A 15084-nucleotide genomic window follows, 5' to 3' on the forward strand; every position below is an offset into this window, starting at 1 on the left:
ACCCTTCAAAATATCAAGCCCATTTTCATATCCAACTCATAGCAGTCCCCAGCTCCCATACTCTGAGACAGGGAAGTCCATAGGTGTGTGGATACTAACTGTGTGTGTGTATCTGCATATATAATCTTATACACACACACACACACACACACACACACACACACACACACACATATATATATATATATATATATATATATGCAGTTAAACCACAGCCACGAAGCCAGAAGCAGTGGTGCATGCCTGTAATCCCAGCATTCTGAAGCAAGAAGATCTTGAGTTTAAGGTCATCCCGCCACCTGGGTGACATAGTGATACTCCATCACAAGCAAGCAACGCCACAGCCATTAGCATCTTCACCGCGAGTTCATTTAGCCAGTCCTTTATGCCACCTGCATCTCTCTTCCTGGTCAGCGGTTATCTTCTTTGTAATTTCTCTCCCATCCTTCCTCTCTGTCCTCTCTCTCCTCACATCACCCTATCCCTTCAACTAGGAGGAAGCCTTGTCAGCCCTGATCATGGATCCCTGGCTACATCTCAACGGGACTCAAAGCACCAAGGCCTCCTGATGCTCTCCCTGAGCCACTTGTAGGCAGGAACTGTCCACAGCTCTTTCAGTAGTACCTGCTAAAGGCCACAAGACACCCTCTATCACATATCCCACACATATGTCACATAGACCACCACTACCCTGGCAGAACCATTCCTCTTTCACAGACAAAGGGAAGGGATGAAGACTGCCGTGCCCTTCCCACAAGTGTGCTTCAGGCAAAGTCCCACCGCTGGCTACCCCTTTACCTGCATCACCATTCCTCTCCACTTCAGTGCCAGACCATGAGTGATGCATGGTTTGAGAAAGCTCAATTGGGATTTCAAATTATGGGCTATGCCTATTATAATATAGCGCCACAAAGGATAAACCACTGCTCCAGAGCTTGGCCTATACCAACACAGTGGCTACTACCTGTGTAACTACTTCAGTTAGTTTTAAAACTGTTGAGAATGAAGGTCCTCAGCTGCACGGCCACACTACAATTAATTGCTCAGCAGTGACCACGAGGACGGTGGCTCTTATGATACCTTGCAGAGACATAGACAATTCCCACCACAGCAGGATGCCCCACAGGCCAGGGTGCCCTGACAGCCAGCTCATGTTCCAGAGGCAGTGAGAAGCATCTTGGGGTACATGGGATGACCATGTTCCCGACTCAGTCTACATGGGAAGCCCACTCCCAGGACCGTCAGTCTAGATATTCCTATTTCTTTCCATATGTCTGAGGGATGCCAGAGAAAAATGTGGAAAGTAAGAATAAAAGAAATCACTGGGTGGTGGTGGTGCACAACTTTAGTCCCAGCAACTCGGGAGGCAGAGGCAGGAGGATCTTTGTGAGTTTGAGGACAGCCTGGTCTACAGTTTGAGTTCCAGGACAGCCGAGGCTATACAGAGAAGCCCTGACTTCAAAACCAAAACCAAAAAAGAATAAAAGAAATCCAGGACAAGGGTGGCAGTGTGGCATGAACAGGGATGAAAGGCAGAATGGACAGTGTGTGAGCCCCTGGTGTTGTTTATATTAGCAGGGTCAGTGCTGCTATGTGAATCACCCCGAGAATGGAGCGGAAATCCTGACAGAGCCCAGCACGATGCTGACTGGTTTTGGCTCTCACATGCTGCTGACCTGAGAGTTTATCCACGGCCAAGACCAGATCACATTCTGCCTACCCAACTCCCCAGATGCTTGTTTTATGTAAGGTGTATCTCAGGTCCTAGGGAGCTTGACAAACCAACGAATGAATGAAAGGTTCTTGATGGCGAAGTCAGAAAAATATTTTTTTGTTTGTTGGGTTTTCCCTTTTTCCTTTCTTTTTCTCTCCTCTCCTCTCCTTCCTGTCCCTTCCCTTCTCTTTCTTCCTTTCTTTAATTTTCTTTTCTTTCTCCTTCCTTCCTTCCTTCCTTCCTTCCTTCCTTCCTTCCTTCGACAAGGTCTTGATAGATAGCCATGGTCATCCCGTTACTTGCTATGTAACCCAAGCTGGCCTTGAACTTGTAGCAATTCTCCTGCATCTACTTTTCAAGGGTTGTATGTGTCCCCATCATCCAACTCAAAAAATCTTAGGTTTTTGTAAAATTCTTATCTCTCACCAAATTTGGCATTTTATTTTTTCTATTGGCAAAGACAAACTAATGAGCAGTTTATCTGTGTTGCAGGAGGTTAGTGAGTTCAAGACCAGCCTAGACGACATAGTAAGGGTCTGAGCATGTGTGTGTGTGTGTGTGGGTGGGGGGGAACAAACAGACAGACAGAGAGATTAAAAAGAAAAAGAGGGCTGGGTTAGATGGCTCAGTGGGTAAAGTTACTTGTTCCAAGACTGACAACCTGAGTGTCACCCCTGGAACTCACGTGGTGGAAGGAGAGAAGTGACTATGACCAGTTCTCCTTTTACCTCCATCTATGTACCACGGCATGTACACGCCTGCACACGTATGCACACACGTGTAAAATAAATGTGATGCATGCATAGTGGCACAGACTTTTAATCCCCTCATCTGGGAGGCAGAGGCAAGCCGTTCAAGGCAGAGTTCAAGGCAGATCCACACAGCAAGTCACAGGCCAGTTAGAGCTACATAATAAAAATAAATACATAATAAAACAAGTTTCAAAATGAAGAATCACAGAGAAGAAAGGGGATGAGGAGCAGGAGGGATGCTTCTAGAAATTAAAATTCAATATAGTTTAGGCATATTTAGTAGGAATAGATCCATTTGAATACTCTCCCAGACAATCTAACAAAAGACAGAAGTGTAGCGGAGGGGGAGAGAAAGATCTGCACAGACAATAGGCATGCCTAGAAGAGAGAGCTGGTGGGATGGGGACACCCAGAAACCTCAGAACTGGAGAGCCACCATTTCCAGATTGAATGAAGCCTGTCGTGTTCAATACACATGAGAAAAGCCCAGGATACTAAGAACAAAGTGACTGCCTCCGAACCCAGAGAATAAAAGCGGGTTACAGCACCAAAACTATGAACAGCACAAACCTTCTCAGAACAACCCCAGAATGCTAGAATAAACCAGGAAGAAATGTTGAGAGTACGATAGAAGTTCGCTTTTAATTTTCTTTTCCTCATTGATTCGCTGACTTATTAGGTAACACAGGCAAATCCTTGGCAGACCTGCCAACACTACTACCCACACCCCTCTGGTGGGGCTCTGTCAGCAAACGGCAGTCTTCCCCCCACCTTCTCCTGTGCAGGGCTCTTTTCAACCAACAATATCAATTGGGCATCGCTTCAGAGGACACAGAGAAGTCTTTGACATTCTTTAGAAACTTATTTTTAACCCAGATCTCTATATATAACCAAACTATCAATCAAGTGGGAGGGTAGAAGGCTTTTTTAGATGTGTAAATATTTGGAAAAGGTATTCTTGTTCAGAAAGCGACTGAAATGGATGTGTTCCAACAAGTCAAGTTTTGATCCAAGAAAGATAATGTACAGTCCAGGAAATAGGGACTCAACCCCTCCACCCAAAAGGGCAAAAGGATCCTTCAGAGCTGTAAAAGAGGAGTGGGTACTGGGGTGGGCAAAGGCTGGGCACCCAGACCTGACTGGATGGGTTGTGGGTAATAAATGGAATTGCATGATGATCTGATTTTCTAATTATATTACAAAATGGAGCATAAAGAGTCCTGTTAAGGGGCTGGAGAGATGGCTCAGAGGTTAAGAGCATTGCCTGCTCTTCCAAAGGTCCTGAGTTCAATTCCCAGCAACCACATGGTGGCTCACAACCATCTGTAATGAGGTCTGGTGCCCTCTTCTGGCCTGCAGACATACACACAGACATAATATTGTATACATAATAAATAAATAAATAATTTTTTTTAAAAAAACGAAGAGTCCTGTTAAGACTGAAGAATTACAGATCAGATACGTGGACAGGTGAGCAACTCTAGGAAAACCAACAAGCTGTGTGGGTTGACCCCACAGCCACAGTGATTTGTAGGAGGCAGCACAGTCACCTCCATTGGCCTTGCCTGAACGCTGACTGTGTGCACTTGACCGTTGTTCTGGGATCTTTACATGACATCTTTCATCTGCCCTCACAACCACCTCATGGGAAGTGGACTATTATCATTTCCTTACTGTATGTAAGGAGAGGCCCAGGGGCTTATGTAATTTGCTTTGACCATGACTAGTGGACAGATTTGAACCCATGAAACCTGACTCTCGTGTCCGTACCATTAACCACCTGTCACTGCACCAGTGAGCATGTTGTTTAACCCACAACATGGAAATGCAGGATGAGGATTAGGGGGATACAGAGAGGCCCTATTTGGGTCTGTGGATACTCACTTTGATTCTTCAACCCAGAAAGCCAACGGACAACATCTAAACTTGATAAATCAACAAATCAACAGAATATATATATGGAGACAAGTTTTCTCTGTGTGTAAGTATCCCTGGATGCCCTGGAACTCATTCTGTAGACCAGGCTGACCTTGAACTCAGAAATCTGCCTACCTCTGCCTCCCAAGTGCTGAGATTAAAGGCATGTGCCACCACCACTCATAATAGACTATCTATTTTCATGCATAATATTTGGGAAAATGATGATACTCACCAGAGCATTCAGGGACATACGGGCCCTTTAAAATATTGTCTTTTACAGGGCTGTGGCAATGCAGTATTTATGAAAACATCTCCTATATTCCAGAAACTGGAACTTCTGCTGGACCTCACAGCCAATAAATAGTATACCTGGAGTTGGCTGGCGGTGGCTCTTGGGAGGCAGAGGCAGGCAGATCTCTGCCAGTTTGGGGCCAGCAGGGGAGGAACAGGTTTATATGGCTTACACTTCAGCATTGCTGTTCATTGCTGAAGGAAGTCAGGACAGGAACTCAGCCAGGGTAGTTTCCCTGAGGCAGGAGCTGATGCAGAGACCACAGGGGGGTGCGGCTTACTGGCTTGCTCTCCCACAAGACTTACTTGTTCCGCCTGTTATAGAACCCAGGACCAGCAGCCCAGAGATGGCACCGCCCACCATGGTCTGAGCTGTCCTCCATTGATCGCTAAATGAGAAATTGCCTTACAGCTGGATCTCAAGGAGGCATTTCTCAGCTAAGGTTCCTTCCTCTGATGACTAGCTTGTGTCAAGTTGACACACAAAACCACTCAGTACACATATCTTGAGGTCATGTAAAATTCAAGATTGCTATTCTACTGTCTGCTCAGCTTGTCCGTTTAACCTACCTTTAGAAAACAATGTAATGAGCAACCTTGGGTTTCCCATGGCCCATGGCTGTTTCAGCTGTCACAACCGAAGCCAATGAATGCATACCTGTAATTTTAAATGATGTATTCTTCCATGCCCCTGACCCAGACAGCAATGTGTGTGCTATGATAACCCTTGCTAAAAACCAGCAAATAGGATACATAATGCTTTGTTAACCTTGAATTTTCTCAACGCTAATGAGAAGAGAACGAGACCGCTGCAGAAAGACATTGGATAATGAAAAAGTCTGCTAAACTAAATCAACCAGTTTATTTCAAGGATGTGCTGACCTCACAATGGAAGCCAGGAGATGTGCTGCGTTGGGGAAGGGGTTTTGCTCTTATCTCCACAGGTGAGGAAAAATTATGGATACCGTCAAAATTAATAAAGGTTCGGTTTGAAGAAGAGAAGTCACTTAAAAAAGATAAATAACAATTCATTCACAAGGATGACGGGCATTTTGATGGTAAGGATTACAGATAGATTGGGGGCAGGATTCTTTTCTTATCTCCACAGGAAAATACTCATCTTCAAAGAATTTAAGGGACCCTAAATATTTAATTACTAATGGATGGAAAATAGTTACGACCCACTGAGTATCAACAATAAAATTCTATATATACTGTAAGTATTGATTTTTTTATCTATTTATATGTTTTATTGAACACTTCTTTATAAATGTGTAGAGCTGGTTTTGGAGTTGGACTATGGCTCAGTCCCTCTTCAGTTCCAAGCCTGTTGATAAGAGATATTTCAGAGTTTCTGTCTCAGGTCAGGAGCCATGAAATGGGACAAAATAAAAATAATTTTATATTTCATAAACTTTCTTTGCCTTTCCTCATATCTATGTCTTTCTTTATATGTCAGTATATGTCCTTATTGTTAATGTTTAAATTTCTCATAACAAGCAACATATTTTCCTACAGTAATCTTTGAAGTTTCCAGGATGAAGATGGGGCCCCACAACATCAACTCAATCTGGCTTTTATGACATCATGACTTTTTTTTTAAGCGCTAATATTAGACCTGTTTTTTGGTACCAACTGCAAGAGACAATTTCGAATGATGTACATTTTTGATAACACTCTGGCCGGACCTTCTCAAAACGCTCAGAGACTAGTTATAATTTTCTTAAGTCAAAGGTTAATTTGGGAATTTTACCATCATTTGCTTTCACAGGGGCCCCTAAGAAGAACGTCACCCCCATGTCAGCTAGAAGCAATCTAAGAGGACGACGTCCCCTCTCCCAACAGAGTTTGCCCACAGGGTTAGGGACATCTTTTACTGGTTGGTTTAGGGTTGAGGGGATGGGGAGATATTGTATGGAATTAGGGGTATATACAAAAAAAGAGGGGGGATTAACTGGTTTGATGGGATGATTGGTATTTGTGACTTACTGTTTTTAGAAAATTATATTGGTACTGTTTCTTGTATATTGATATATTAAATATTGAATGTGAGTGTTCCTACCTCTATTTTTGTATAAGAGTATGCTTATATTGTATGGATACATCTATCATATCACAATGTACATTTCTACCTCTGGTACTATTTATGTAATAACATTGTTTACATTTTGATATGTAATGACATTGTTTACAGGTGAAGATCATTGTCTTCATATATTGCACAGTTGTTTATTCTCTTAGTTTTCAAATTAGATAGGTATTGAGAATTATATGTTTGTTATGTTTATTTTTAGGTTAATCAGGTCTTTTAGATACATAGAGATTATTTTTAGTATAGATAGTATAATCTTCAGCCTCTTTAAAGAGCTGTAGAAAATGGCCTTTAATCTAACCTAGAATTCTGTGCCAACGAGACACAATTACTCCTGACAACACCACTCTACTCCCGAGAGAACGTTGAGCACCAAAGACACTCCACTGGGAGCTTGTCTTCTTGACAGAACTGGCCTTTGGGTTAAGAAAAACCTGTATCTCAACTACTGACTAAGATATGAAACAGGATTGTCTTATCTTGCCAAGACAGGGTAGGATAATTCTAAAAAAGTTCCTTACATTTGATAATGGTATGTCAGTTATGTTAGGCCTTAGCCAAAGTTGGTTGACTCAACATTGCAAAAGAGACTTTGGGTGATTGCCCAGGTAGTCAGTTGTCTCTGTCATTTGTTGCACATTTTGGATATCTCTCATTTGTTAAGTAATATTTATTCCCTTCTCAGATCTTTGATGGAGTTAAAGATTATTTAATAGTAGTTACTCTCTACATTATTTAGACTCCTTGAGATAGAATGCCTAACAAAACTTTTGTTCTCAATATTGTTTGTTATATTTATCATTTGTTATTATTGTTTATAGTTATATTTGGTTTAGTTCTGTCTTATTTAGACAAAAGGGGGAGATGTAGGGTTAAGACAGCCCCTTTAGGGGGCGGGGTTTGCCTTGGGCGAATGCCTACAGATAAATGGGCGCGCGAGAGGCGGCTCCGCCATTTTCCTTCCTACCTCCTGTGCCACGCGGGAACTTCGGTTCTGTAAGTTTATCATTAAAGTGGTAAATATTCTTTAATATCTGCATTGCATTTATTTACGCCGATACATCTGGCCTCCTATATTCATATGACACACAGAAACCCACACAGGTACACACAAATATATACATTTTTTTAAAAACACTATATTTTAAAAATGATTAAAAGAACTGTGTGGATCATGACCTGAGAACACGGCTAAGGTAAAATCACACATTAGTTTGCTAGAATAAAAATGAAATTTTTACAGCTGTTAAGAGTGAGAAAAGATCATTAATTATAGGCTCAATGTCCTTGGTTTATGGCTAGAAACCAAATATGAGTGAGTACATCCCATGTTCCTCTTTTTGGGTCTGGCTTACCTCACTCAGGATAGTGTTTTCTATTTCCATCCATTTGTATGCAAAATTCAAGAAGTCCTTGTTTCTTACTCCTAGAGAAGCTAAAAAAGGAGAACCCAAAGAAAAACATATAGGCATCCTCCTGAATATTAACCTTCAGCAAGCGATGAAAGGAGACAGAGACAGAGACCCACATTGGAGCACAGGACTGAAATCTCAAGGTCCAAATCAGGAGCAGAAGGAGAGAGAGCACGAGCAAGGAATTCAGGACCGGGAGGGGTGCACCCACACACTTAGACAATGGGGATGTTCTACTGGGAACTCACCAAGACCAGCTGGCTTGGGTCTGGAAAAGCCTGGGATAAAACCGGACTCTCTGAACATAGCGGACAATGAGGACTACTGAGAACTCAAGAACAATGGCAATGGGTTTCTGATCCTACTGCACGCACTGGCTTTGTGGGAGCCTAGGCAGTTTGGGTGCTCAACTTACTAGACCTGGATGGAGGTGGGGGTTCCTGGGACTTCCCACAGCACAGGGAACCCTGATTGCTTTTCGGGCTGAGGGGGGGGGGGGACTTAATTGGGGGAGGGGGAGGGAAATGGGAGGCGGTGGCGGGGAAGAGACAGAAATCTTTAATAAATAAATAAATTTTAAAAAAAAAGAGTGAGCAAAGAAAGCCTGGGACATACGGATGCAGTATCTGCCTCACGAAAGCCTACACTGAGAGCTCACAGGTCAGCTGGGGACAGCTGTCCCAGACACGGGTGAAGCTGTCCAGACCGTAGGATGTCTTCTGCAATTAAGTATTGGATGAAGTGTCAAACATTCTACTTTTCTGATGGGACTTAGCACACTTGTGGGATCAAACTCCTGAGAATGCCTGACTCATTGTGCTTCCCCCTTCCTCCTTTTGTGCCTCACACTCTGATGGGATCTACAGTCCAGGGCCGTGGTCTCCATCATCCACCCTAGTCTCTTCATCCTTTCATAGATAAATCCCCACCCTGAGCCTGGAGCCAGGAATCACCCAGACTCCCCACAGATGGAGCAAGAGACAGCTGGCTCTGATAGAAATAGCTGTGGGCGGTGCCCAGAGGCCACTAGAGACAGCAGGGCTGTCCAGCCAAGGCTCTGAATCCTCTCTAGCCTCCTCCATCTCTTGGCAATCGCAACAGTGAAAGCTCATGGGCCCAGGAACTCCTGTTCTGCCATTCATAAGACCTCACAGACGATGGCCATCCCCCCAGAGCAATGTCTCTTTTAGGAAGGACACCCAGGGTGGCTTCATTAGTATTTGAGGTGGGGAAGTTCTCCACATTGAACGATGAACAGCCACCATGTTTCCCCACCCTAGGGAAGGTGGGGTACCATCACTGCCTGACAGTGAAAGACTAACCACTGTGGATGGCACAGCCAGCCAGTGTCCATTAGGTTTTTATCAGCTGACCAGTCTTGGAAAATGAAGGCACAAAGTTGATGGCTCTAGGGAAGGGGCTGGGTAGCATAAAGGACCTCTTCTTTTTTTGTCACATTCAGGCAGTATCTGGCTTCATTGTGCTGCCACAGTGGGAGATGGGGCCTGAGGACTATGGCAGAGGCCAGGAGTATGTCATGGTAGCTGAATCACTCCCAGACCCGTCAACCCAAGAAAAAAAAAAAAACCAGGCCAGCTTGATGCTAAAGGCAGAGGAGGGAAAGGGTCTCAAATGGGCTAACCCCATGAGCACACCCAACACAATCTCAACAGCCTCGAGGTTTGAGAAGGTGCAGAGGCAGGCTCACTTCAGGGCTGAGTTCCGAGGGCTACTGGGGAGGATGATAAGGCCAGAGCACGTGGAAGGACTATCTTCATAGGATTGCCCGGTACAGATGTGGTGCTCACACCAGGCTCCCCAGAAGAAGAGCTTACGGCAGGCATGTGGCTGCTTACAGTTTCCTGCAAGAGCCCTAGAGGTAAGCAGGATGGCCGCATGGGCTCATCAGAGTGTACATACACACATACCGCCAGCCTGATCTTGCTGTGAGCCCACAACAGAAAGTCACCAGAATGGTAGAGTGACATTCTCTGTTCTCACGCATATGAGCTAATAATGGCTGTAGGCTGTCTCTCCCAGGAGCCCTGCTGGGACTGGGGGACCTTTCCTGCCACACGCCAGGAGCTTTGTTCCAGTGAAGGTGAAGTTGGGGACTGGCTCTGAGCTTTTAACATCCAATGCTCCTGGACCATATGCCAGGAGGATTCACTTAGAGTGGATTCCTTGGACAAGAGGCTTCAGGGGCAGTTATGGACTGTCCTCCCACTTCTTGCCCTTCCCTGTTGAATGAGGAAAGGCATCCCTAGTAAGCCACAGAGGGAGGGACCAACTCACCACCCAAGAAGAAGCCTCCCTCAGCTCATGACAGACAACCCAGATGAAGTCAGCTGCTGTGGCTGTGGCAGGATAGGCCTGAAGAGGACACCGAACATCTTGGGGCAGCGTGCTGAAGGGGAAATCCAAGCACTCCCAAAGTCCCTGGCAGAAGGTCCCATGTGGGAGGAGGGGAGACTCGGCCTTGAGATTTACCATCTGAGAACTTCAGAAGCACCTCCACCCAGATCTGAAACCTGGCACTCCCAGCCTTCCCATGCTTCTGCCAGAAAGCAGGCCATATCTTGATGTCTGAGGAATGCTGGCAGCCCCCTTTCCCCAGCATAATGTTAGAATTCTACCTCCCAACGATGATTTAATCAATGCTGATGTACCAGAGGCATATTAAATGAACCTGTCTACTTGCTGGGTTAGAGCCAGATAGGACCTGTGGACACGGAGAGACAAGGCAGGCTGTGAAGGGGGCATTAAAAGTCTCTTCTCTTTTGCAGAAAACTTCAGACCCCTAAGAGAACTGAATTCCTATTCCACTCCACTTGGGTGGGTCATCTGCCTCTGTGGCTCAGGCCTTTTGATGACCTTGACCCAGAATCTCCAAGTGTCTTCCTGAAGGCAACCCACCCCCTGCTAATTTCATAACTAGCCCACCACCATTTAGTCCTGTTCAACATCCCAAAGTATTCAGGGCAAACTGGCCCTCCCCAGCTCCAGGTCAGGCACGGGTAGTCCTGTCTCCTTTTGCCACAGGGACTTCACAGGAAGACAGCAATCTGTGGTCTTGGAATTTGGAGCAGGAGAGCCATAGAGACCTGCAGAAGTTCTCTATAAAACCTCTGCTTCGGGGATAAAACCGGACTCTCTGAGTATGGCAGACAATGAGGGCTGCTGAGAAGCCAAGGACAATGGTACTGGGTTTTGATCCTACTTCATGTTCTGGCTGTGTGGGAGCCTAGCCAGTTTTGATGTTCACCTTCCTAGACCAGGATTGGGGGGGGGGGACTTTGGACTTTCCACAGGGCAAGGAACCCTGACTGCTCTTTAGACTTGAGAGGGAGGGGGAGAGGAGTGGGGGGAGAGGGAGAGGAGTGGGGGGACGGGGAGAGGAGTGGGGGGGAGGAGTGGGAGGCTGGGAGGAGGCAGAAATTGTTTTTTTCTCAATAAAACAAAAAGAAAGTTAAAAAAAAAAACCTCTGCTTCTAGCTCTCTGGAGAGAGGCAGGCAGAGGAGACAGGACAGTTCAGGGGGACAACCTGGGATGATCCCTTTTGTCGAGCCGGAGGCCAGTGAGCTGCCGCACAGCACTTCTGTCTGTGGATGGGGCCAGCATACAGGAGCCTGCACTGTAGAGACACAAGCAGTGGCAGGAGGGGAATCCTGCCTCCCCTGAGATTTTTGTATACTACTGGTATATGTCCCTTGTCTAGGTCAAGTGGTCAGGGTTTTTGTCCTGGCAGCCAAACCATCTGGCTGGTAGACACATCCTTCAGGAACTCAAAATGCCACTTCCTCCAGGAAGCAGCTTCTGATCCCATCTGCTAGCTGGAATTCCCTCTCATTCTGAACTCTCCAGCCCTTCCACGCCCTTCCCATCAGATTGTGTCTTCTCCGGGCACCATGGATCTACAGATCCCAACCTGTAGATAGAGTCTTACTATGTAGCCCACACTGGCCTCCAATTCTGGATCCTTCCAGCTTTGACTACTTGGTGCTAGGATCATAGGAGAATTCTCCTCATCTTGCCAGACTCATTTTTGATCCAAATCCTTGCCAGTTTCTCTCCTCACTCTGGTGTTTAGGACAGGCGGTTGGTTAATGTGTCATGGATTAAAAAGTGAACAGTAAAGTTCCAAACCTGAGATGATTTGGCTAATGTTCATAAGAAAGCTTAAAAACGGAGGGAATAGATAGTTGCCTTCTGAATACCGATTTAATTTCACAGTTGGGCAACAGAATTCAATTGCAGAGCAGACAGCATCACCTGCTCCCTGCAATCTCTTCAGTGACTGCCGCTAGGTCTGGGTAAGGGCCACATCTGTGGCTGACTTTCACTGGAGGTTTGGGGTCCTCGGGGGCTTCACTCATTTCCCGAATTGGTTGGATATACTTTGCCCGCTGTTCCTTTGCATCTCCCACAGCCTCAGGAAGTCTGTTCCTCCTTCAGAGATGAAAACAGGGTGGAGAGGGGGCTGGGGAGCACAGCTTTTCTAGACCAGCACAGTTAGTACAGAGAGGTCCGTTCTGTCTGGAAGCTCAGGTCTGACTCCTGCTTGTCTTTATAACTGCTGACTGCAGCGCCCTGGATGCAAGGCAGAACCATTCCCTGGCCCCTGCTTCCAATCTATTTTTATAACAACTAGCCGATAAGAGACTGGCTTATGGGACTCCCAATCTTCTCATTCCTTTGTCCTGCAATCACAGGGATTTGTGGGGCACTCTGGTCCTCCCAGGGTCACTTGTTTGCTGTGTGGTCACATACCCATGTAAGAGACTGTTGTAATCAGGAATTTAACTAAAGTCAAAGGTACTGTAACCAACACCATTAATCACCCACTCTCCACCTGTCTAATGAGGCCTTGGTGTAAGGTACTGATTGCCTGGCTAAAACCTCCAACTGCAGGCAACCTCAGCACATTCTGCCAACTGCACCAGGGACCTATGCCTAGGGTGACATGGGAGAGCCAAGTGTCAAAAAGCCTCACAGAGGACAGAGTTTGTACAGTGAGCTTCAAGGGATGGATAGGAGTTTGTTGAAAAGCCCTCTCCTGTCTTGTACAGAGAAACCGTTTCTCAACTCAGCCATCTGCAAACAGGGATCCACATACCAGCAAAAGTGAAGTCAGGTATTCCAGACTACCAAATGGAAGAGCCAGTCCTGGGCAGATCCCAGCCACTACCAGTCCAATATAACCGCAGCCTAAATTGTTGGGATGTTTTTCCACGTGGAAATAATATGTAGGCTAACTCTCCATCACAACCTGAGCAGAAGAGATAGGAGGAGCCCGGATTTCACCTGCACTGACTTTTTTATAAAGTCAGAATGTGCACAGGACACTCAACCCAAAAGGAACAGAAAAGCCATAGAAATGTCTCCCATTCCTTTGTCCACCTTCGTCTGAACCAGTCGGCCCCTCCCCCAGAGAGGCTGCCACCAGTTTGTTCTAGTCTTTCCACGTGTCACGCATGCTGTTGTAGCCTGAAGGTTGCATCTTTGTGGGAGAAAACGGGGCGTTTGTACAGACATGCACACCCATGTGCCCTCCTTTTCCACATGAGAAGTTCATTAAAAAACGGGTTTGCCGTTGTAATAAACTGTCCAGGAAACTTTACCAAGCCTCCAATCATTCCCTGGTTTGCTTTCAGGATGGTCTAAACACGGGACCCCGAAGTTACCCCCAAGCTGATCACCATGGTGGCAATGGTCACCAACCAACTGGGGCCATTTCAGCAAGGCCATGTGGCTTCTGGGGCCGCCACTGGTCAGCAGGGTCGGTCTAACATTCTTTCCCGGTACAATGGGGGGCACTGGGTCCCTACTAGACTGGGACCCTGCTACCTTGAGCCCCTGGTGGCCCGGTTCAGCCAGTCCCCGGGACTAGCGGCCCACAAGGACCAGGGACTGCGGTTGAGGGCAGAAGCGCCACTGGCCTGTGGCGGGCGCCCAGTAGTCCGCAGGCCTTAGATGGGAGCCGGGGCCCAGTGCTTCTGCCCCATGGGGCCGGGCCCAGAGCGTGGCCACTGGGACCGCTAAGGACGGCTGGGGACCACGAGGGACACTGACAGCTGTGACCGCGCCTCGCTCACCTCGCGCGCGATCTGGTTCAGAGCGTCGTCCTCCGCCGTCAGCCGCTCCCGGTTGGGGAGCCGCTTGCGCCCCGATCCCTGCGTACCCATGTCCATCAGCCGCGGTGCACAGCTGCTGCGGGACCGGTCTTGGAGCCGCGCTCGCCTGCCCGCCCGCTCCGCCCCTCGCTCCGCCGCGGCGTCATGGCGTCAGCGGCGCGGGGCTGGGGACGCGGGGGGGACGCGGGAGGCCGGGTCCAGGACCACTGTGCTATGCGGGTAGCCTGGAGACCGCGAGTTGGCACACAGAGACGCAGGGTGGTGATGGAGATGCTGAAGCGGTGGCGACGAAAAAGCTGGGGGACAGAGACGCGCGGGTGACAGAGCAGGGGGCACTCGGGGCTAAGGCAGAGGCAGAGAATATTAAAAGTAGCAGAGACTCACAAATGAGCCTCCCTCATAGGGGCCGGCAGGGACCTAGAAGTAGCAAATTGTGGAGGCGATGTATTTATTGGAATACCAGAGAACACAGATCTGGGCATGAGAGATACTGTGAGACCAGGGGCTGTTGGTGGTGCTCAGGAACGTGAGCTGTAGAAAGCAAACTGCTTGGATCAGTGGGGAGCTGAGTGGTAACCTCTGCTGGGGTCATACAAAAACTTTCAGAGGATTGGATGGCCCGGAAGAGTTGACACTGAGGGATGGGACCAGGTTATGGCATCCTTATCTCAGCCAGTTAAGTCTATCTCCAGGGAGTGAGAGTCTTGCTCTGGGATCAGGTGCCTTCAGATGGCAGCCCAGGTACTAGTGACCTCCCAGCACTCTGGG

At 47.1% G+C, this 15084-nt stretch overlaps 1 protein-coding gene across 23 annotated transcripts in view; it reads right to left on the bottom strand.

The window, feature by feature from the left end:
• Positions 1 to 14433, bottom strand: part of Lrrfip1 (LRR binding FLII interacting protein 1) — a 133369-nt gene extending 118936 nt beyond the window's left edge. For all 23 annotated transcript variants that reach the window (XM_041649479.1, XM_041649481.1, XM_041649477.1 and 20 more), the window contains exon 1: positions 14278 to 14433. In XM_041649479.1, the coding sequence (XP_041505413.1) occupies positions 14278 to 14373 (96 nt within the window). In that variant the 5' untranslated portion in view covers positions 14374 to 14433. The remainder of the gene's footprint in view (positions 1 to 14277) is intronic.
• Positions 14434 to 15084: the final 651 nt, after the last annotated feature.

This window comes from Microtus oregoni, unplaced genomic scaffold (assembly GCF_018167655.1).
Source record: "Microtus oregoni isolate MIOR12 unplaced genomic scaffold, Mior012 000004F_ref0000308, whole genome shotgun sequence".
Lineage (NCBI taxonomy): Eukaryota > Metazoa > Chordata > Mammalia > Rodentia > Cricetidae > Microtus > Microtus oregoni.